This window comes from Anabrus simplex, chromosome 1 (genome assembly GCF_040414725.1).
Source record: "Anabrus simplex isolate iqAnaSimp1 chromosome 1, ASM4041472v1, whole genome shotgun sequence".
Lineage (NCBI taxonomy): Eukaryota > Metazoa > Arthropoda > Insecta > Orthoptera > Tettigoniidae > Anabrus > Anabrus simplex.
This window is the reverse complement of record NC_090265.1, coordinates 440,753,753-440,778,583: the sequence shown is the minus strand read 5'-3', so window position 1 is coordinate 440,778,583 and position 24,831 is coordinate 440,753,753. Positions and strand designations below refer to the sequence as shown.

At 37.6% G+C, this 24,831-nt stretch overlaps 1 protein-coding gene across 1 annotated transcript in view; it reads right to left on the bottom strand.

Moving 5' to 3' along the window:
• Positions 1–24,831, bottom strand: part of Sec63 (translocation protein Sec63) — a 388,322-nt gene that overhangs the window by 218,176 nt on the left and 145,315 nt on the right. Inside the window, exon 5 of the mRNA XM_067135181.2 lies at positions 12,576–12,706. Coding sequence (XP_066991282.1) covers positions 12,576–12,706 — 131 coding nt within the window. The remainder of the gene's footprint in view (positions 1–12,575; positions 12,707–24,831) is intronic.

The following is a 24,831-nucleotide window of genomic DNA, read 5'->3' as shown; positions in this document are numbered from 1 at the left end:
TGCCTTCGATAGGTCAATCGCAATACAGTCCATTTGACCTCCTGAATCCAGGATATCTGCTATATCTTGCTGAAATCCTACAAGTTTAGCTTCAGTGGAATAACCTTTCCTAAACCCAAACTGTCTTCCATCAAATCAGTTATTAATTTCGCAAACATGACTAATATAATCAGAAAGAATGCTTTCCCAAAGTTTACATACAATGCATGTCAAACTGACTGGCCTGTAATTTTCAGCTTTATGTCTATCACCCTTCCCTTTATAAACAGGAGCTACTAGCGCAACTCTCCATTCGTTTTAGCTCCTTCATGCAAACAATAATCAAATAAGTACTTTAGATATGGTAATATATCCCAACCCATTTTCTTTAGTATATCCCCCAAAACCTTATCAATTCCAGCTGCTTTTCTAGATTTCAACTTTTGTATCTTACAGTAAATGTCACTGTTGTCATAGGTAAATTTTAATACTTCTTTAGTATTAGTCACCTCCTCTGTCTGGACATTATCCTTGTGACCAACAATCTTTACATACTGCTGACTGAATACTTCTGCCTTTTGAAGATCCTTACATACACACTCCCCTTGTTCATTACTGATTCCTAGAATGTCCTCCTTGGAACCTGTTTCTGCCTTAAAGTACCTATACATACTCTTCCATTTTTCACTAAAATTTGTACGACTGCCAATTATGCTTGCCATCATGCTATCCTTAGCTGACTTCTTTGCTAGATTCAATTTCCCAGTAAGTTTTCAATTTCTCCTTACTTCTACAGCCATTTCTATTTCTTTCCAACCTGCACCTCCTTCTTAGTCGCTTTACTTTTCTCTTATAATATAGTGGATCTTTACGATTCCTTACCATTTTTAAAGATACAAACTATTTTCATATTCCTCAACAATTGCTTTAAAATCATCCCAGAGTCTGTTTACATTTTTATTTTCCGTTTTCCACCGATCAGATTTTTTTAAACCTCCCTCATGCCTGTTTTATCGGCTATATGCTACTTACTAATAGTCCTTCCTTTCTTTCACATTTATTTTTAACTACCAAAAAAACAGCTTTGTGATCACTAATACCGTCTATTACTTCAGTTTCTCTATAGAGCTCATCTGGTTTTACCAGCACCACATCCAGAATATTATTTCCTCTAGGTGGTTCCATAACTTTCTGAATCAGATGCCCATCCCATATTAATTTATTTACCACTTGTTGGTCATGCTTCCTGTCGTTCGCATTACCTTCCCAATTGACATTTGGTAAATTGAGATCACCCGCTACAATCACGTTCCTTTCCTTATTGTTTCCCACATAGCCGATTATCTTATCAAATAATTCAGCACAAGTTGCCTGTTACCTTTAGAGATGAGTCTTACACCTAGAATTTCATGTTTGTCATCTTCAACTTTTTTGTAGCTTACAAATTCTTCTTTCACTAGAATGAATACTCCCACTCCTACCATTCCTATCGTATCTCTACGATACACACTCCAGTTCTCTGAGAAAATTTCTGCATCCATTGTATCATTTCTCAGCCATGATTCAACTCCTAATACAATATCTGGTACGTATATATCTATTAAATTCCTTAATTCTTTTCCTTTCTTTACAATACTTCTACAGTTCCGCACTAACATTTTTATGTTATCCCTACTTGCCTTCCAGTTCCCTGTTCCGTTATCGGCACACCCTAAGCCGCCCCCCCCCCCATTTCCCTGAATGTACCTCCGTATAACCACACAACAACAAGTTGCTTCACGTCGCACCGACACAGATAGGTCTTATGGCGACGATGGGACAGGAAAGGTCTAGGAGTGGGAAGGAAGCGGCCGTGGCCTTAATTAAGGTACAGCCCCAGCATTTGCCTGGTGTGAAAATGAGAAACCAAGGAAAACCACCTTCAGGGCTGCCGATAGTGGGGTTCGAACCCACTATCTCCCGCATGCAAGCTCACAGCTGCACACTCCTTACCGCACAGCCAACTCACCCTGTCTCTCTACAAGCGAACAATCGCAATGTAACTTGCATAATTCATATCAGTTCATAACGACTATGCATTAAATTATTACACTGGACTGTTTCGCCTGATCAGCACTTCAAGTTATTCTCACATGACTGTGCCTTTGTAACAGAATTTATTTGCAAATCTGTGCTTAACTTTTCTCATAAAACAGTCCTTTAGAATATTTCACAAGACTGTGCCTCACTGAAAGAACTTAATTACTTTTTCATAAGACTGTGTCTTTGCAACAGTGTTCATTTCACAAAATGTGTTTTAACTTGTATTCATAAGACTGCCTTCATTACAGCATTTACCATGTTTTTGAGTATTACGTAAAACTGCATCTCAGTGACATAATTAGCTTCTTTTCGTTAGACTGTGTAAATGTAACAGTTTTCATTTCATTTCGTAAGACTGAGCCTTAGTGTCAGAGAAGATTCCAGACTTTGTAAATTGTATTACTCCATTAACTCAAATTTCATCAATGAGTGTATCAGACGACAATTATTTCATATCATAATCTATAAGTTTCAGTTCCGTATCGATTTTAATATTCACAATTATGAAGTTTTGAAGTTTCCACTTCATCAATAGTTTCTTTATAAGTTGTTGTTCTACAGTACTGGTTTCGACCTTGTGATGATCACTTTCAGCTGACAATCATAACGTGCAATTAAAACATCACAATAAGAATGTCACATAGTATGGGTAAAACATTGACATCTCCAAATGTTCTTTGTACTAGTTTAAGTAACCGTCTACATTAAATGATATGAAGATTAAAGCTTAACAATACTATATGTAGCCTACATGAATGATATACATTAAAAATAGTATGGGTAAAAAAACATTATCAATTTGCGAATGTTCGTCTACGTCAATTGATATGAGAGTTAAAAACTTTACAATGCTATTATGTGCATGGATGATGTATGTTGAATATACAATATTCTTAAATTATAAACGTCCACTGTTCCACATTAAAACTTATGACTAGATGAATAAAACATTTTGAAGCACAAATGAATTCATGGGGAGTATTGTATTTATGCGACTATGTTATGACATATAATCGGCAGTGTTCATTTACTGGTGGTATAATGGTATCAGTTTGTTGAAATATGAACACACTTATGTTAAAATCAAGGTTGTTGTCCGGTGTTTAGTGCGGAACTTTGTCGATATATACACAGTGGTTGCAGTTTATGTTAAAACTGGTTTTACCATAACATTTGATAGGATTTGTAAAAGTATAGATAAATTGTTGTTCTAGCAATGTGCTTCCCTTATTCTTTATGTTATTTGATTTTGTCAAACGTCATTACATATTACTTGATTTTAACATATCTTATGTGATTAGCGTGAAAGCTCCTTTTTCACTTTGTGTCGCTGGCCGTATTTTGTATCTGTAAAACAGAAATGAAGTGTACGAAATTCTGCGTCTGTCAAGTTGGAATGTCTATTTAACGTGGGAATAGGTGTGCATGTACTTACTGTAGTTGTTGACACTTGATCTGTGCTATTTGGGAGCACGCCTAACACTGTTCCATGTGTGTCTGAAGCTGCTGCTTGTGGCTGCGGAGGGGAAAGGTTGGAGGGGTAGGAGGAGCGGCTGTTGAGGGAGTAGGAGTGGGGCAGGGGGGGGTATTTTCTGGTGGTTCTTTAATGTGTATCGGGTCTTGTTTTTTGATTCTTTTCAGGTAATATTTTTTAAGTTAGGGATGACTGCATTGAAAATAATATTAATACTATCTGTAATTTCATTTAAATTGAAGTTTGGATTGGCGTATTGATCTAGGCTGATATAAAATTTTTCCATAATGTTGAGTAAGGGGCTCTTGGGGTTAATACTTTGAATTTGCATGTCGTTTTCAATGTTTGTAAATTTATATTTGTAGTCTTCAACGAGTTGGCCTATGGCTGAGAAATGACTGTTTTATTGCGTTGACATGTTCATTATAAAGTATCTGAAAGTTTCTTCCAGTGCATCCGATGTAACTGGCTTCAAAGCTGTTGCACTTCATACGATATACTCCTCAATGGTTGTGTTTATTATTATTGTTGATGGATTTGGTATTGTGTAGAATATTGGCGTTGTTATATGTGGTTCTATAGGCTATTTTTAGATTTCGTTTCTTGAAAATATTGGTTATAGGATATATGTGGATGTTGTTAAAAGTGAATAGTATGTAGTCTTTTTTGGTTTTGTTAGTCCTGATTATTTTTGATTTGGGTTGATTTTTTATTTTATATGTGATTTTATTGATCATTTCTTTTTTGTATCCATTTTGTCTGGCTATTTCATGAACCAGGTTCAGTTCTTTGTTTAGTTCTTGTGTTAGTAGTATATTAAATGCTCTATATATCATACTATGGTATGCTGCTTTCTTGTGTGCGTTAGGATGAATGGAGTCTATTTTTATTGTGTTGGACATATGTGTGGGCATTCTATATATTTCATATGTTAAATGACTTTCGGCCTGGTTATAGATATATCTAGGTAATTTATGGTATGGTTGTTTTCTGTTTCCATGGTGAATTTTATGTGTGGATCTATTTCATTTAATTGTTCTAATATTTTGGTTTCGTTGGTATATCTATTGTCTATTATGACAAAGATGTCATCTACAAATCTACACCAGATATTCTTTTTATTTGCTAGGGGCTTTACGTCGCACCGACACAGATAGGTCTTATGGCGACGATGGGATAGGAAAGGCCTAGGAGTTGGAAGGAAGCAGCCGTGGCCTTAATTAAGGTACAGCCCCAGCATTTGCCTGGTGTGAAAATGGGAAACCACGGAAAACCATCTTCAAGGCTGCCGATAGTGGGATTCGAACCTACTATCTCCCGGATGCAAGCTCACAGCCGCGCGCCTCTACGCGCACGGCCAACTCGCCCGGTACCAGATATTCTGGAAGTATGCCTGATGTTGGGGAACCCATTGGTAAGCATTGTTGTTGATATATGGTAACATGAAATTTGAAGTAATTGTTGTTGATAGCGAAATGGAGTAATTTTATAAACTCTTTTATTTCAATGATACTGAGTTTACTGTGGTTTTTTAGGTTGGATTCTATTATAATTATAGTTTTATGTGTGGGTATGTTTGGGTATGTGTTTATTATATCATAGGATGCTAAGCTGTGGTGTTGATTTTTATTTCTTTCATAATATTACAGAAGTCTATTGAATTTTGTACTGGTTTTTTTTGGCTAATGTTTGAATGAATTGTGACAGTTTGTTAAGTTGGACTCGGTCTGTAGTTTATAATAGGTCTCATTAGTACGTTTTCTTTGTGAATTTTTGGGTACGCTTTGGCGGTCGGTAATCTGGGGTTCATTGTGATGAGTTTTGCAGTTTCTTGTTCATTTAGAAGAAAGTGAGTATTTTTTAATAATGTGTTAAGATTTCTTTGGCTACTGGTAGTTGGGTCTTTACTTTTTATTTGAAAGGTGTTATCTAGAAAGCAAAGTTTGGTTTTGGCTATGTATTCGTTTTTGTCTATGTCAGTAGTATTGCCTTTGTCTGCTTTAGTTATTCGTAAATTGTTCTGATTAATTTTGTTTTTGAGTTTTTTATTTGTGTGTTTTCATGGTGTTTTTGTTGCTGTTATCATAACTGATTCTGTTGATGTATTGTGGTAATCTTTTTGATGGCATTCTTGGTTTCCGTAATGATAGTGGTGATATTCTGGAAGGCTGAAGTATTTCCCGAATTGTGTTAGGGTCCCTTACTCAGTATAATAGATTCTGTCTCATCAAAGGTTGTATCTGTTAGATTTTTCATTGGTGGATGAAATATCTACAGATTTTACAAATACAAAATACGTCCAACAACACAAAGTGAAGAAAGGAGCTTTCACGTTGATCACATAACATAAGATTTGTTAAAATCAAATAATTTGCAATGACGTTCGACAAAATCAAATAACATAAAGAATAAGGGAAGCACGTTGCTAGAACAACAATTTATCTATACTTTTACATATCCTATCAAATGTTATGGTAAAACCAGTTTTAACATAAACTACAAGGACTGTGTATAGATCGACAAAGTTCCACACTAAACATCGGACAACAACCATGATTTTAACATAAGTGTTCATATTTCAACAAACTGATACCATCATACCACCAGTAAATGAACACTGCCGATTATATGTCATAACTAGGGCCCGAATTTTTAGGTTCTTAAAAACCATGTTTTAGTTTTTTTTTAATAGCTCAAAATAGTTTTTTTAAGTTTTTATCCTCCTGAAATATTTTTTAATGATCATTTCAATCATTACTAAAGTTATACTATTCATTCAAACTTTTTTGTACTTTATTTAATCTTCACACTTCTCTAGTACAAAACTACACCACTCATTTCAAAATATTCTCTAAATATGGGACAGAATGGCTTAATGAAAGCATTTCAAACACATCATACCAACTGAAATTAAAAATAACAAAGAATATTTATGCGCAAATACAATAAATGGTTCATGTAGGTTAAATTTTTGTTACTTCCAATGCATCAAGAAACATTTTCAGAAGCATAGAACACAGTTTTCACTTGCTGTTACATTGTACAACTAAATACATTTCCAGATTTTTCAGAGTAAAACTTTTTCTGTTATCTCTCAAAATATTCTTATAGCAGGAAAATATATGCTCCACACAACAAGAAGTCATTGGAGCAAGCTTTATTGAAGAAATAGCTCTCGGCCCTCATGGTACCTCGTCAGTAATTTCTTCTCCCTGAAATATTGCAGACACACTGTTCATTGTTGAAAATCCAGGTTTCCACTGTACAATTTTGATGAGCTCCAGTGAATAGGCTTCACCCACAGGTCCTGGTATTTCCTTCTTCGAAATGGAATCCACAACATCTATAGAATCTTTTAATGGCAACGATACCGACTCAACACGCTCAATAGCTGCAGGAAGAACAGAAAATTGTGCCCTAATGAAGGCAAGTGAAAGAGCGTTCTTGCTCGCAAGAGCTGTTTTAGCCTTCGCTATGCAGAGTGCATCATCGATATCAAAATAATTTATAACAGTGATTGGCATAGTACACGGCTGCACTGAGCCATGTCCCCCAACGAGTGATGATGGGTTTGGGACGAAGAGGAGTTTGAGGCAACATTTCCTTGAATGTGAGAATGCGGCTAGGAGGTTTAAGAAACACCAATACTGTTTACTCATGGAAAATTATTTCTAACCTCTTCAGCCAATCTGTGTAAGCCATGGGCTATGCAAGTTACATGCAGCATGTTAGGGTAGGAACTCTTCAATACTTCACCAGCTTTGATCATATATGCCGCACTATCACTCAAAAGAATTAAAAACTTGCCATCCTGTTTTTCTCTTGGCCAAAGAATGCGAAGAGCATCTCGGGCGGTGCAAGCTATGGTTAGCGCATTCCATGGCACGTTTGCCGAAACCAGCGCTTCACATAAACAGATATTACCGAGCTCGATAGCTGCAGTCACTTAAATGCGGCCAGTATCCAGTCACAAGTAACTATTCTCATTTTGGTTCCGTATTGAAGTTGACACATGTCTCAAATATTATTACAATATTTTTAAGTCCACCTGTTCAATACAATTCAATACAATTCAATACAGGTGGACTTAAAAATATTGTAATAATATTTGAGACAGTATCCAGTAATCGGGAGATAGTAGGTTCGAACCCCACTGTCAGCAGCCCTGAAGATGGTTTTCCGTGGTTTCCCATTTTCACACCAGGCAAATGCTTGGGCTGTACCTTAATTAAGGCCATGGCCACTTCCTTCCCATTCCTAGGCCTTTCCTATCCCATCGTCGCCATAAGACCTGTCTGTGTCGGTGTGACGTAAAGCAAATAGCATAAATGGATATTAAAATTATCCACCGTTGAAGTGCCAGGAAAACTGGAAATTAGTGGCTGGTGCGATGGAAAATTGCTCCTTTTCTTGATAGCATTGTTACTGATATGTCCTGTAGATTCCTTGCGCTGCACAAAATGTGATTTTTGGTCATATGCCACCTGGAAAAATACGTTAAAAAATTAATTATTGTTTATTGTAGACACAGGGTATGTACTATTCGCTCAACTTTTCATTTTGTGTGGACTCCCTAGTAGAGTACGCGCAACTTTTAGTTATACCTGGGCTCCGTAGTGCTTAATCGGTAGACCTCAGTTATCTTCGGGATTCGTATTGGCAACCTTTGAAACACAAACTGTGAATCGATTAGGGCCTATGCATCCCCGAGACACATCTGGCGTACTCTTTACGTACTAGTACTGTTGTTGTCTACACAGCAAAGCCAAAATATAGATTCGGATTGAACATGAGTGAGGAAAACAGGCCTCCTAATTAAATTTATGCTGTTGACGTCATGGCTGGTGAAACAGGTCACGTCGTCATACGTCTTCCCCCATACAACTGTGATCTGAACGCCATTGAATTGGCATGGGCAAAAATAAAACGCAAATTCAAAGGATACAATATTACGGGTGACATGTCAGCAGTTAACTTACGACGACTGAGCATCGGGGCATTCCATTTAGTATCTGCCGCAGACTGGGAGGGGTAATGCAGAAAGATGAAAGAACTGGAAGGGGAATAAATCACCAAATCATATATAATAATATAAAACCCTATTATAATTAAAATTATTCTCACAACAAACAAAAATAAAAAACTCAAAAAACACACAGGCGTCCAGAAGAAGCAGATAAAGAATACCTCAGAGATAATAAATAAAATTATACCTCATCGGAGGCACGACGGTGTTATGGATATAGCCATGGACGAGATTGTAATTAATAGTACTGCAGATAGCAGTGACAATTGTGAAAGATTGTGGAAGTGATATGTCTGAGAATTAATAGTACTGCAGATAGCAGTGATAATTTGTAGAAGTGATTTTTCAGAGAATTCATGCTAAGATAATAAAGGTTTAGAAAATTCATATCCGTCGATCATACTTTCGATTCACTTCAGATTTCATTTCCATTGAATTTGGCAGTATTACCGGAACTGGGAGAGCTCCCTCTTTACTCCTCACCCCCGCAAAACAAGGTACCACTAAAAATTGCGCTTACTGTACTATTACTCATCCGAGGTTTGCTTTGCAGCATTCGTCTTACGAGTGCCCATAATATTTATGTCAACTAATTTATAATTTTCTATAAAACTTACTTTTCATTACAGTAATGGGGATTTTTATTTATTTATTGGAGTTATGCTAAATAATTCCTTACCTTCTTTTGGCAGACTTGACAAAATATAATTTTGCCATCTGTAGTAAAGTCCGGATCGTTACCAATCCACTGGCGAATCAAGCAACTTCAAGATGACCTACCTTTCGGCATCGCTATTTCTGAGATGCGTAAGCTTCTTAAACTGCCTTCAATAATAAATTGATTTCTAGGGAAAATTAATTATAGTCTGTCGCATAATAATGTGTATAGAGCTAAACAGTGAACAGCGCCGTAGTTGGTGGTAGTCGACCGTACACGATGAGAGATGCACTTAAGCTGGCAAGTTAGGCGGGCTTGTACCTGCTAGATACAGGTCAGTGAACACCAGGGGGTTCTCTCTTGTTTTGTGCTGTACCCTAGTGGAATAGTATCTTTTTTTTTCTATTGCTATACGTCGCACCGACACAGATAGGTCTTATGGCAACGATGGGACAGGAAAGGGCTAGGACTGGGAAGAAGTGGCCGTGGTCTTAAGGTACAGCCCCAGCATTTGCCTGGTGTGAAAATGGGAAACCACAGAAAACCATCTTCAGGGCTACTGACAGTGGGGGTCTAACCTACTATCTCCCGAATACTGGATACTAGCCGCACTTAAGTGACTGCAGCTATCGAGCTTGGTAATAGTATCGTATTACGTTGTTTCACTCGCACTAGTTATATTTACAAACTTACAAACCACTCCCAGTTCCAAACTATGAAGTCTTTTCAAAAAGTCGTGCATAATGTTTATTTAAAAAAAAATTCAATTTCATTAATATTTGGTACTTCTACTTCAAAATAACGTAATACTGTCTTGAATAGCCCATTTAGTTTTTTTAGGTTTTAACGTCTTTAGTTTTTTTTTTTAAGGTTTTATAAGATTTATAAGATTTGAGTAATTTACTCCAATGGTAATGAAATGGATAAGTAAGTTAAAATACTGTAGATAGCTAGCAAGGAATAAAACCTAAAAATCCGGGCCCTAGTCATAACATAGTCGCATAAATACAATACACCGCATTAATTCATTTGTGCTTTAAATGTTTTATTCATCTAGTCATAAGCTGTTTTAATGTGGAACAGTGGACATTTATAATTATAATTTAAGAATATTGTATATTCAACATACATCATCCATGCACATAATAGCATTGTAAAGTTTTAACACTCACATCAATTAAGTAGATGAAGATAACACGAAGAAAATTTGCAAATTGATGATGTTTTTTACCTATACTATGTGACACCTTTATAATTTAAGAATGTATTTTTAACATATATCATTCATGTACATATAGTAGTGTTAAGCTTTAATCTTCATATCAGTTAACGTAGACGATTACTTAAACTAGTACAAAGAACATTCGTAAATGACAATGTTTTACCCAAACTATGTGACATTCTTATTGTGACGTTTTAATTGCATGTTATGATTGTCAGCTGAAGATGACCTCCACATGGTCGAAACCAGTGCTGTAGAACAACAACAACTTAAGTACTGATTAGGTGCAAGTTTCAAAACTTCATATTTTTCTAATCTTTCTTTTCATCATAAACTGTGATACTGAATTAATTTGAATTTCTTCGATAAGTGCATCAAATGACTTACATATTATTTGCATTGAACCTTATTAACCTTATTAACTGTGGAATAGATCATACAAAAAGTGTCTTGTAATTAATCTTCAGTGCAATGCAGTAGAGAAGTGTCATATCAGATCGTATCAACATTCTGTGCAAAGTCTACATACTTCTTTACTCCCTTCATAGGATCTCAGTGGAATAAAGTCTAAATTAATTATTCCACGCTGCATACCGACACCACCAGACGTCAGACTCCCGGGTTCAAGACTCAACAGAACTTCAAGGACCGTCAACCGCCGTGGGATAATGTGGTGTCATGGTGCTGAGAGCAGTTCCAGGGTGAAGGGGAAGGAGTACGACAACGTGTGACATCACCGACGTCGACGGACAGCGTCTCTCCCTACCTCTGCCTGGATTTTCTAAACCCCTACTGCTTGTCTGTAAAAGGTGATATAATTTGTCTAACTTGAATAAACGCAAGGTTCAACTTAATAGGAACTTATTATACTACCCTTCTCTCTTTGGTTTTCCTAACATGGACCATACACACCATGGTGTCAACCCATGCTCTCCGCTGAATAAAAGTACGGGCGTTCCGGTTACAATATGTATTATAATTAAAATATTAGACTTGCACTCTGATGTTGAGTCCCACTCGAAAGGACAATAGCTTGTACTTTCAGCACTCCTATGATGACTGTGCTATGTTCCAGTATTGTAGAGCTATCCAGCAGCCTCCAAGAGAACACCTACTCCTATTTACTATAGTTTGCAGGAATTGTAATGACTTTGCAACTTCTGTTGCTCTCAAATGTTTATGACAGGTTACTGATGACATAGATTGAATGTAAACATGATTTCTGCTTCATTTTCGCTCATATTTTAGAGTAGTTAGTGGACATTATTGATGCTTTCAACACCTGGAAACAATTCAACATCAGTTATTGACAGAAAGAAGCAAAACTGTGTTGAACAATTAGTGAAACCAAACATAATTATTGGCTAAACATCAAAGGTGGAAGGTACTGAATGCTCAGACCACTACACATCAAGCTATGCTTTTGTAGTGAAAAGCTTGAAATGGTGGCAGAAATTGTACTTCTGGCTACTGTAAGTGGCAGTAGTGCACCGCAAATTGCAACAGGTGATCATTGAGTTGGTTGGTGAAGCATGCAACAAATGTCAAAAGTGAGGAAGACCATCTACTTTTGATGATGAAGAACATTTTAATGGTAAACTGCACATCATCAACAACCTACCTGGAAAACAACATAAAGACTGCTGTCTGTTCAAACAGGAGCAAATAAGGTGGCGGAAAGAAAACCGTTTACAACTGCAAAACTGAAAACCTGCTCTCCATCCAGAAAATTGTTTTGTAAAGCGAAACACTACAAGGATTAAGTATTTTGTGTTCTAACTGCAAATATATAATGTGTAACATAATTATATTTTGTGTTAGATAGTTTTGCAGTGTTCACTTCCTGCAGCAGAAATTAATTAGAAGTGGAGCAAGAAGCATACGCTACAGGTAATGGAGTTCAAAGAGGTAAATTATGAATGAAATGCAGCACTAACCAAATCAACAGTATCATGCCAAGTATCAAAAGTTTTTGAATTCACAACATACACGCATTTTTGGAGAGGAAACATGATTACACATCAGAACAAAATTACAATTATAACTTTCAAGGCAATGTTCTGAAAGAATCACCTACAATTTTCATTTTACATCCAAAATAACTATCTAAAAAAAAGGATAAAATTTATCTTACCCAAACTGAATTTTCCTTTTCTACTATCCATGAAGGTAAGGCAATACCAAAACTCATGGCTCCTGGCCCATCAGGGTTTCCATATTTCTCCCAGTTTCGTCGAGCTTCATCATCAGTCAATGCCTGGTACGCTATAAATATAAACCATTTACTTCAAATCAAAACTAAATTTAAACAGAATGTGCTCTACAAGTAGGAGAGGCTATTAAGTTACTTACATTCATTATTTCTATCCAAATCAGAAATCTTTAATATAAAATACTACATAAGGAAATGCTGCAAGAGGTCATATCAAATGTCAATAAAAGAAAAGAGCACAGTAAACTGAAAAGTTCAGCAAGAAACAAATCAAAACTGCTTATAAAAGTCAAATAAGGATTCAGGAACATGGAGATAAGTAGAGCAGTTTAATCAGTGGCAAAGCATGATCCTTTTTGTAGGGTAGGCTGAGATTTAATTAATCTCAAAAGTTACAAATATGCTCAATTCCCCCAAAAATCACAGCCTTATTCTACTGCAAAGGCTGTGTCCCTTAACCCGTTAGAGGTCGAAACCTCCTTCCTTTCAAGAGGTACACACATTACTCATACGAGGTATGGAAAACATTAAAAATAGAATAAAAGTCAGGAAGGGTATTCGGTCGTAAAAAAAACAACTGCCAAAACCAAAATGATGGATGGATATTTCTCAAAGTAAATATTCTGGATCAATAGTCTTCGAATCGGATCTCTGGGGAAGACGTCTTGTGAGGAATTCAACGAAAGAACAGGAAGATGAGAAAGTAGGAGTGAAGTGCAAAACCAAAATTAGAGTTGGAATTTTAAATACAGGGACTATGAAGGGAAAAAGCAGAGAGATCGTAGATATGATGCACAGAAGGAAGGTGAATGTCCTGTGCATAAAAGAGACTAGGTGGAAGGGTGATAAAGCAAAAGTATTGGCAGAAAGATATAAGTTGTTCTACAGCAGTGCGGGCAAAGAGTCAAGAAATGGAGTGGAGATTATCTTGGATAAATATCTGAAGGAGGAAATCTGTGAAGTTAACAGAATCAATGACAGAATTATTAGTGTATATGGTCCTCAGTCAGGATGTTCTGAGGAAGAGAAGGACAAATTTTGGAAGACCCTAGATAGCGTAACAATGGAAATACCAGACAATAAAAGGGTTATAATTGGTACCGATTTGAATGGACATGTTGGTGAGAGGAAAGGTGGTGAAGTTAGAGTTCATGGTGGATGGAGTTATGGAGAAAGGAATGCAGAAGGGGACAGGATTGTGGAACATGCAGTAGCTTTTGACCTAACGATTGCTAATACCAACTTCACTTGGAGAAGAGAACAACTTGTAACTTATAAAAGTCAGTTAGATTACTTGTTGTACAGAAGGAAACACCTCAAGGAAATAAGGAACACCAAGATCATATACAGTGAAAGTGTGGCAGCGCAACACAAACTTGTAGTGGCCAATTATGAGATGATAGTGGGAAAAAGACATAAATATGCCAAGCAAGGAGAACAAAGAATAAAGTGGTGGAAACTGAAAGAAGAGCTACGTGAAGAACTCAAAGAAAAAGTGTTAAGGGAACTGAGATTATCAGAGGATGTTCAGGAGTGGTGGAGAAGATAAGGAGGCATGATGGTGGAATGAGGAGGTTCAGAAAGTGATAAGATTAGAGAAGGATGCTAAGAAACAATGGGATTTAACGGGAAGACAGGAAGACAGGGAAACCTGTAAGACTGAAAAGAAGAAGACCGACAGAGCTGTGGAAAAAGCGAAAGCTGAGGCAGTGGAGGAGGCGTATGTAGGGCTGGAAAGAAGTAAGGATGACAGGCAAATAATAAGGATTGCTAAGGCAAGAGATAAAGCGTCCACAGACATAACATCAGTGAAGCAGATGAAGAATGAGTTAGGAGTAGGAATACACAATCAGGAGAAAATACTGAAAAGATGGCTGGAGTACTTTGAAAGACTACCGAATGAGGAAAATGTGAGAGAGAAGTACGGGGATGGAGAGGTAAATGAAGGAGTGACCCAAATTTTAAGTAGGGAAGAATTGGAAAACACGGTAAAGAAAATGAAAAATGGAAAGGCAGTTGGCACAGATCAAATTCCAATATAAGTATGGAAAAGCCTGGGAGAACAGAGCATTGATATTCTCTGGGATTTAATGGAGAAGATATGGGAAGGAGAATGAATGCCACATGAATGGAGAAGTAGTATACTTGTTCCCACATATAAGGGAAAAGGTGATATTCAAAACTGTGGCAGTTATAGAGGGATAAAGCTGATGTCCCATACAATGAAGACTAGGGAAAGAATCATTGAGGCGAGGTTACGTTTAGAATTTAAACCTAGGAATTTCATTTTTGTCCGTATTGAACTGAGAAAGGATGATAGGAAAACTTAAAACGGTCCACCTTTTCAATACAAAAATAAACTATAACATTTTTGTATTGAAAAGGTGGACCGTTTTAAGTTTTCCTATCATCCGTTACGTTTAGAAATCGAAGTTTGTGAAGAACAGTTTGGATTTATGCCAGGAAGAGGAACAACCAACACAATATTTGCACTAAGACAACTGATGGAGAGACAAAGAGAAGTACAGGCTGATCTACATATGGCTTTCACTGATCTGGAGAAGGCATATGACAGAATGCCCAGACAAGAGCTATGGAGAAGTATGAGAAGTAAAGGCCTGCCAGAAAAGTACGTGAAAGTGGTGAAGAGATGTATGAAGGTGTGACGACGCAAGTTAGCAGCAGTGTAGGTACAACGAAGGAATTTCCAGTAAGAGTAGGACTACATCAGGGATCTGCTCTCAGCCCATACCTGGTAATGGATGTGCTGGTTAAAGATGTAAAGAAGGCGGCGCCATGGAGCATGATGTTTGCCTACGATGTTGTACTCTGTGAACCGACCCGAGGGAAGCTTGAAAAGTGGAGGAAAGCTCTGGAAGAAAGAGGAATGAGGATCAACAGGGTGAAAACATAATATATGTGTACTAAAGAAGCACAAGATCTATGTATTAACCTGCAGGAAGAAGAACTACCATTGGTCAGGAAGTTTAAATATCTGGGTTGATAAGTACAAAGTGATGGAGGTCTGGAGGCTGAAATACAACACAGGGTAAGTAATGGATGAAGTGGAAGAAATTGAGTGGAGTACTGTGTGATAAAAAGGTCAGTTACAGGATGCTCTATAAATCTGTGGTGAGACCTGTGATGCTTTATAGTGCAGGAACTTGGCCGATCACAAAAGCTCAATAGAAAAAGATGGAAGTGGCACAAATGAGAATGTTAAGATGGATGAATGGAGTTACAAGAAAGGATAGAGTAAGGAATGATTACATTGGAGGATCATTGAAAGTGGGACCCACAGGAAAGAAGGTTCAAGTAGGCTAAAATGGTATAAACATGTGCAGAGAAGAGGGGAGGACTATGTGAGGAAAAGAATTGGAAACCTGGAAATTGAAGGTTCAAGGAAGAGAGGAAGACCAAAAACGAGATGGAAAGATAAGATAGAAGGGGATCTAAGAGAAAAGGGCTGGAAGAGGGAAGAAGCATTGGATAGACATTTATGGAAGAGAAGAATCCACCAAAGCAACGCTTACCCTACATGATGTGGGAAAAGGCTGAGATAAAGAAGAATAATTATCCCAACTGAAATGTATTTTTCACTTACACATTAATAAGAAGTATTATTTCAAATTAATAAAAAGAAGCATTCACAGCTCCATAAGTGCATATATATGTACATTAGTCCTTAAAAAGTGTGGGTATACAAGTACATTAGCGAGTCCTTATATGGTATCATATATATCATTGCTAGGGCTATTATGCTTGGCAATTGCTTAAAATTTAAAAAACGTATTTCAAGACCAGTAAATAAGCGCATATTATCGAACAATTCCCTGATAGACGTTGTGAGCATGATGAAACTGTAATGATTATGATGATGATTATAATAATAATAATAATAATAATAATAATAATAATAATAATAATAATAATAATAATAATAATAATAATAAAGCCATATTATTCAAAGCATAAGGGGGCGCACTTGATCTATAAGACAACACTGTCGAAGGTCAGCTGGGTAAAACTAAATCGGCAACAACAGCAAAGTTACTGTGAGGTCGATGGATGCAGAGTGGGTTTCAGCCTACAGGTGGCCACGGCTGGTCCCTGGTTCAACGGTTCTGCACACCGACCGACCAACTGAGCAGAGGAGGGGTGGCTGTGGCTCTATACCTCCGCATTCGGGAGATGGAGAGGGGCTGGTCCCCACTGTCGACTTACCTGAGAACAGTTTTCTGTGGTTTTCAATTCTCCTGCCCTAAGACGAAAGCTGGGACAGTTCCTAGGTATTTTTTTTTACAAGTTTCTTTACGTCGCATCGACACAGATAGGTCCTATAGCGATGATGGAACAGGAAAGGGATAGGACTGGGAAGGAAGCAGCCATGGCCTTAATTAAGGTACAGCCCCATCATTTGCCTGGTGTGAAAATGGGAAAGAACGGAAAACCATCTTCAGGGCTGCTGACAATGGGGTTCAAACCCACTATCCCCCGAATACTGGATACTGGCCACACTTAAGCGACTGCAGCTATCGACCTTGCTAGTTCCTAGTTTAGGCCACGGGCGCCAACCCCCTCCACTTCTCCAAACATCTCCTTCCTACCCAAAGGCAAATGCTGTAATTAGTGGTATACTAAGGAGACCAGGCGTATCATGGAAGAATATTGGGAGAGCTTCAGTGGGTGGCCAAAAGTTCCAGATTACTCTTTGTAGATGGCAACAGTTGAATTGAGAGACAGGGACTTCAGTAGAGTTGGACTTCACCTCAACAAGCAAGGAGTGGTGAAACTAGGCGAATTCTTTTCGAGGGCTACCGAGTCCTTTTCCACCCAACTGGATGACGACGCAGAACGGTCAGTCGAATGACGGATCCACAGCAAGAGCAGATTCCATGCAGCTACTGTACAGTGACAACAGGGCCACCATCAGGATATTGTGAGAGTCAGTGATACTGGATCGGGTAAGTTTCTTAGATTGCTGCAGGTAAACTGTGGAAGTATTGGTAATAAAATCACAAAATTCAACAACTTAGTTGTTGTGAGTCACCCTGACATAATTGTGGGAACAAAAAGTTGGTTATTGGATTATATATATATATATATATATATAATTCTGAAATATTCATGTCAAAATTTCTAACACTTAGACGGGATAGAGGGTCCAAAGGAGGGGGAATTTTCATTTGTGTTAGGTCAGAGCTAAGCAATACGTTAAAATGGGTTCTCGATAACTGTAAAATAATTGGGGCAGAGGTAAATAATGAACCCAATAAACAAAATGTAGTCATTATTAGAACTTATAGCCCACCAAAATCAGGTTTAAACACGAGAATTTATCTTTCAGAATTGCCATGTGCAAATATCAGCTACAGGAAAAGAATTATAATTGCAGGGGATCTAAATCTACTGTCAGTATACTGGGCTGGGTCAACTACGGGGGGCTTATCGCAGGAAGCAGGTAACTTATTAGAGTGGAATAATGGCTTTTCCCAAGTTGTTACAAAGAACACACGTAAACAAGCATTTTTAAATGTTTTTCTAGTCAGACTGTACGACATAGTTATATCTTGTGATGTAATTCATTAGGGAGTGCAGTGGTACTTGATCTCTCTTGGGGAACTTGTAATATGAGGCATTTCTAAGACTATTTGGTGCTATGCGAGGGGACACTATGTAGGTTTTCAAAACCACTTGAGGTTGTGCTATACTAATTGGTTAAAGGAGGGCAAGGGAATGGACAACATTTGGGAGAATTTCAAAACCATTTTAAATACTGGACTGAATAAATTCATTACCATGAAGATAAATAGGAAAAATTCAGATTTGCCATACTACACTGCAACTATTAAGAATCTTAAAGCAGAGTATAGACGTTTCGAGAAGCATTTGCTAGCAGACAAGAAAGTGGCTGAAATATCTTGACAATATCCTAAATCAAAATCAAAATTCTTGGAATTTTTTTAATGTATAGCCTACGAAGATTGAAGGGAAAGAATAAGTAAATTCCTTCTCTTTGTATAGGAGAGAATTTATTGTCAAGAACACATATTAATTAAAATGGAAACATTAAATAAGCACTACGGAAAGGTTTTTAACACAGCGGCACAGTTATTCAGGGACAATCTTACAAAAACTCATAATGATATCCAAAGTAAAGCTTCATTATTGCGTAAAGGTCTTTCCAAACTCAGAAAAATAAATCTAGTGAGCAGACTCTATTTCCGGAGAGGCACTTAAACTGGGAGGTGAAGCAATCCTGTAGTACTTAATAAGAATCTTTAATATGTCACTGAACAATACAAAGGTTCCAGACAATAGGAAATCGGCCTTTGTAGTTCCTATTCACAAAGGGGGTGACAAGAGCAACTTCAATAACCACAGACCGGTAAGTTTGACGTCAATCATATGCAAACAAATGGAGCAATAACAATATTATTTGAGTTTAAAATGGGACCCTTGTAGAATGATATTTAAGGAGCTGCATGGTTTTAGGGACGGCTTCTGTGAAAGCCAGCTTTGTTTTGTATGTCAAGATATATCGGATAAACTCGACAAGGGTCAAGGCTTCATGCAGCAGTAACTGATTTTGCTAAGGCATTCGATCTTGTGCTACATGACATACTCCTTAACAAATTAGCACATAGGGACATTATCAGAGCGGTGAAATGGATACGAGAACTCCAAAATGGAAGATTTCAGAGGGTGCGTGTGGGAGAAACGCTATCTCCTCCAATATATGTTATGTCTGGTGTGGCTCAGAGCAGCGTTATTGGGCCAATTCTTTTCATACTTTTCATGAATGATATGCCTGATTCAATAAAATTGGAAGTGCACCTCTTTGCTGATGGTTGCGTCATATACTGGCAGATAAAGACAGAGGAAGAGAAACTACTGCTTCAGCAGGATTTAGATACGATTGAAAAATGGGTGTAGTGAAAACGAAAATTAGAAATAGAATGGGGACTGAGCTATTGCAGTCAATCTTGATGGCTAAAGCTGGATTAAGATGGCTTAGTAAATGTTGCCATGATTTTGAACTTCCCCAACAAGTGCTAAAACAAACTGGGACAGTACAAGCCTACAAAGCAACATCTTTTTATTTTATTTTTTTGCTAGGGGCTTTACGTCGCACCGACACAGATAGGTCTTATGGCGACGATGGGATAGGAAAGGCCTAGGAGTTGGAAGGAAGCGGTTGTGGCCTTAATTAAGGTACAGCCCCAGCATTTGCCTGGTGTGAAAATGGGAAACCACGGAAAACCATTTTCAGGGCTGCCGATAGTGGGATTCGAACCTACTATCTCCCGGATGCAAGCTCACAGCCGCGCGCCTCTGCGCGCACGGCCAACTCGCCCGGTAAAGCAACATCTGAAGGAGCTCCAACATCTACAGCCACTTCAGAAACAAAGCTCTCTTTGCCTGCTACTTCGAGGCGATCTTCATCTGAAAGAGAGAGAGCTACATCTTTGTGTTACACTGGTGTAAGTTTTCACATTAGGATGGGACTTATTTTTCTACCATGAGGTATTGTAAACTTCACATGACTATGTCCTAAAGTGGTTGTACTCAATTATGTTTCCATTAGAGAGCTTTGAAATGGTTAAAGCAGAATGAAGCAGGTGATACAATTAACCCTAAGCCAAAATTTAGTGACATCAAGGACCATCTAAACACTGTCATTGACGCTTTCACGGCCCGTACTTATAGACATGATATAGGCTTTTGGGCTTTTGTTGTGTCAAGAAAATAAGGTGAAATTCCTTACGTTTCGCAGAGAACTGTGCTGTGCGTCATCAGAAGATAAAGCCTGACTGTCCACGAGGAAGGCTTCTTAAACAACTGGATTAAGATTGCTTATCAAATGTTGCCATGACTTTGAACTTTCCCAACAAGTGCTTCAACAAATTGGGACAATACAAGCCTACAAAGCAACATCTGCAAGAGCTCCTACATCTACAGCCACTTCAGAAAATGAACCGCACTATGCCTGTTACTTCGAGGCATTCTTCAATTGTTGCCTTTCTTGTGGATAGTCAAGATTTTTCTTCTGATGATGCAGAGCACAGTTCACTGCGAAACGTAAAGAATTTCCCCTTATTTTGTTGACACAGCATAAGCCCAAAAGCCTATATCATGTCTATCTAAACATTGTCATTAAACATGTTGAAGATAACGATGAAAAAAATATTGGCACAATACAAACATATGAGGCATATACATGAGTTAATTATATATGCATCTTCATTACAGACCATTGTGCCTTTCAGCATTCAGTCTACAAGCATCTGTGAATTTACTCAACACCACCACAATCCTCTAATTTGAACTAGTTCTGTGGCCTCATTTAGTTCTATACCTCTTATCTTAAACTGTTAGAAACTGAGCCTAACCACTGTCTTGGTCTCCCTCTACTTCTCTTATCCTCCATAAGAGAGTCCTTTATTCTCCTAGGTAACATCTCCTCCTCTAATCACCTTAATTATTAAAGTTAATCATTGAAGAAATTAATGTCAAAGGAAGACAACAAAACATCAGCAGTTTCTTCAAACCAGTAGGCGTGTCAAGTGTGGTCAATGAAGGTGTGCCTTACTTGCCAAGTTCTAATTCTGTACTGCACTAGTTATTCTGTATTTTGTAGGGCTTAAACTGTATTGCATTTGTATCTAGAAGGAGTAATTTTTTTGTCTTTTCACTGCACTCTTTCGCATAATTTCTTAATTTTACACCTTTACTGCACTTCACTTTAGAACTAGAAGTGTGACCAACATGTTGATTGTCGTTTGTAGTGAAAAGGGAAGCACCGGTACCAGAAGTTTTCGAGAGTATTGACACACAATTCATTTTCACATAAATTTGTACAGCATTCAAAACAAAGAAATTAGACATCCTACGTGATATCCGATGTGATGTATTCACACTGATGTAACAAATGTCTACATGCTAGCCTATTTCCCACATTTTGGCTGAAGATGACGCCAAACAGCGTCGAAACTAGTTCCAAGTGTAAATATATGTTTTAAATAAACTATAACATTTATTTGTATTGAAAAGGTGGACCCTTTTAAGTTTCCTATCTTCCAACAGAGAACTCTGTTTAGAGGATGAAGTGCTGATGGTGATTATTGCTTTAAGAGTAATTGCCACTGGGAGCAAGGTATTTAGCTCAGATGCAATTAGCAAATAAGGAAATTCCATGTTTTAACTAGCCCAGTTTATCCTTGAAGGGTGCAGTTCTGGCCCTCTTCCCCTTAAAATGTGGAGTTTGGTAGTCTTCAGAGGCTGCTAAGGCATTAAATTTGAAGGAGGAGGTGGATGGTTTTATATCAAGAAATGAGATTAGAAAGCAGGCATTCCTTCAGAGAACTACATTTCCCGATGGAGACTGTTCAGGCGGTACATCTGGTGGTAGAGCTCTTCACATTTTGTATCATGAAATGAATAGTATACAGTAATAGTACATTTATTCAGAAAATGTATTTATGAAACAAGTTCTACTTATTTTTTTTTTAACTTGTGATTATTTTTGATAGCTTTGTACATAAAACATTCATTCTAAATATGTATTTATGAATCAAGTTCTATTTTTCTTTACTTGTGAATATTATTGAAAACTCCGCACATAAGACTCGTTCAAAAATGTATTTGAGAAACAAGCTCTATTATTGTTCTGCTTTTTCTTCTGTTTGTTTTTGGACAGTTGGTTAAAAGAAAACGAAATTAAAAACAACACTTAGTACAGTAAGAAGTTTTAACCCGTTAGGTTATTACTAAATGGCGATGATTACGCTTTGTTAAGTTGGTATACAATGCTATGACAAACAAAACAAATACGATAAACTAGTGCATTGTTGTAAGCGTGATCTGTGAGACACAATCAATCAATCAATCAATCAATCAATCAATCAATCAATCAATCAATCACTACCGATCTGCATTTAGGGCAGTCGCCCAGGTGGCAGATTCGCTATCTGTTGTTTTCCTAGCCTTTTCTTAAATGATCGCAAAGAAATTGGAAAATTATTGAACATCTCCCTTGGTAAGTTATTCCAATCCCTAACTCCCCTTCCTATAAATGAATATTTGCCCCAATTTGTCCTCTTGTATTCCAACTTTATCTTCATATTGTGATCTTTTCTACTTTTAAAGACACTACTCAAATTTATTCGTCTACTGACGTCCTCCCACGCCATCTCTCCACTGACAGCTCGGAACATACCACTTAATCGAGCCGCTCGTCTCCTTTCTCCCAAGTCTTCCCAGCCCAAACTTTGCAACATTTTTGTAACGTTACTCTTTTGTCGGAAATCGCCCAGAACAAATCGAACTGCTTTTCTTTGGATTTTTTCCAGTTCTTGAATCAAGTAATCCTGGTTAGGGTCCCATACACTGGAACAATACTATAGTTGGGGTCTTACCAGAGACATATACGCCCTCTCCTTTACATCCTTACTACAACCCCTAAATACCCTCATAACCATGTGCAGATCTGTACCTTTTATTAACAATCATATTTATGTGATTACCCCAATGAAGATCTTTTCTTATATTAATACCTTGGTACTTACAATGATCCCCAAAAGGAACTTTCACCCCAACAACCCAGTAATTAAAACTGAGAGGACTTTCCCTATTTGTGAAACTCACAACCTGACTTTTAACCCCATTTATCATCATACCATTGCCCACCGTCCATCTCACAGCACTATCGAGGTCACCCTGCTGCTGCTCACAATCTTGTAACTTATTACTCTGTACAGAATAACATCATCTGCAAACAGCCTTATCTCTGATTCCACTTCTTTACACATATCATTGATATATATATATATATATATAAGAAAACATAAAGATCCAATAATACTGCCTTGAGGAATTTCCCCTTTAATTATTACAAGGTCAGATAAAGCTTCACCTACTCTAATTCTCTGAGTTCTATTTTCTAGAAATATAGCTACCCATTCAGTCACTCTTTTGTCTAGTCCAATAGCACTCATTTTTGCCAGTAGTCTTCCATGATCTGCCCTATCATATGCAATCAGTCGCAATGCAGTCCATTTGGCCTCCTGAATCCAGGATATCTGCTATACCTTGGTGAAATCCTACAAGCTGAGCTTCAGTAGAATAACCTTTCCTAAACCCAAAATGCCTTCTGTCAAACCAGTTATTAATTTTGCAAACATGTCTAATATAATCAGAAAGAACGCTTTCCCAAAGCTTACCTGCAATGCACGTCAAACTGACTGGCCTGTAATTTTCAGCTTTATGTCTATCACCCTTTCCTTTATACAGAGGGGCTACTATGGCAACTCTCCATTCATTTGGTATAGCTCATTCAACCAAACAATAATCAAATAAGTATTTCAGATATGGTACTATATCCCAATTCATTGCCTTTAGTATATCCCCAGAAATCTTATCAATTCCAGCTGCTTTTCTAGTTTTCAACTTTTGTATCTTACTGTAAATGGCATTGTTATCATAGGTAAATTTTAATACTTCTTTAGTATTACTCACGTCCCCTATCTGGACATTATCCTTGTAACCAACAATCTTTACATACTGCTGACTGAATAATTCTGCCTGTTGAAGATCCTCGCATACACACTTCCCTTGTTCATTAATGATTTCTGAAATGTCCTTCTTTGAACCTGTTTCTGCCTTAAAGTACCTATACATACCCTTCCATTTTTCACTAAAATTTGTATGACCACCAATTATGCTTGTCATCATGTTATCCTTAGCCGACTTTTTTGCTCGATTCAATTTCCTAGTAAGGTCCTTCAATTTCTCCTTGCTTCCATAACCATTTCTAATTCTGTTTCGTTCCAACCTGCACCTCCTTCTTAGTCTCTTTACTTCTCTGTTATAATATAGAGGATCTTTACCATTCCTTACCACCTTTAAAGGTAAAAACCTATTTTCACATTCCTCAACAATTGCTTTAAGCCCATCCCAACCGAGCTCGATGGCTGGTCGTTTAAGTGCAGTCAGTATCCAGTATTCGGGAGATAGTAGGTTCGAATCCCACTGTCGGCAGCCCAGAAAATGGTTTTCCATGGTTTCCCATTTTCACACCAGGCAAATGCTGGGGCTGTATCTTAATTAAGGCCACGGCCGCTTCCTTCCCATTCCTAGCCCTTTCCTATCCCATCGTCGCCATAGACCTATCTGTGTC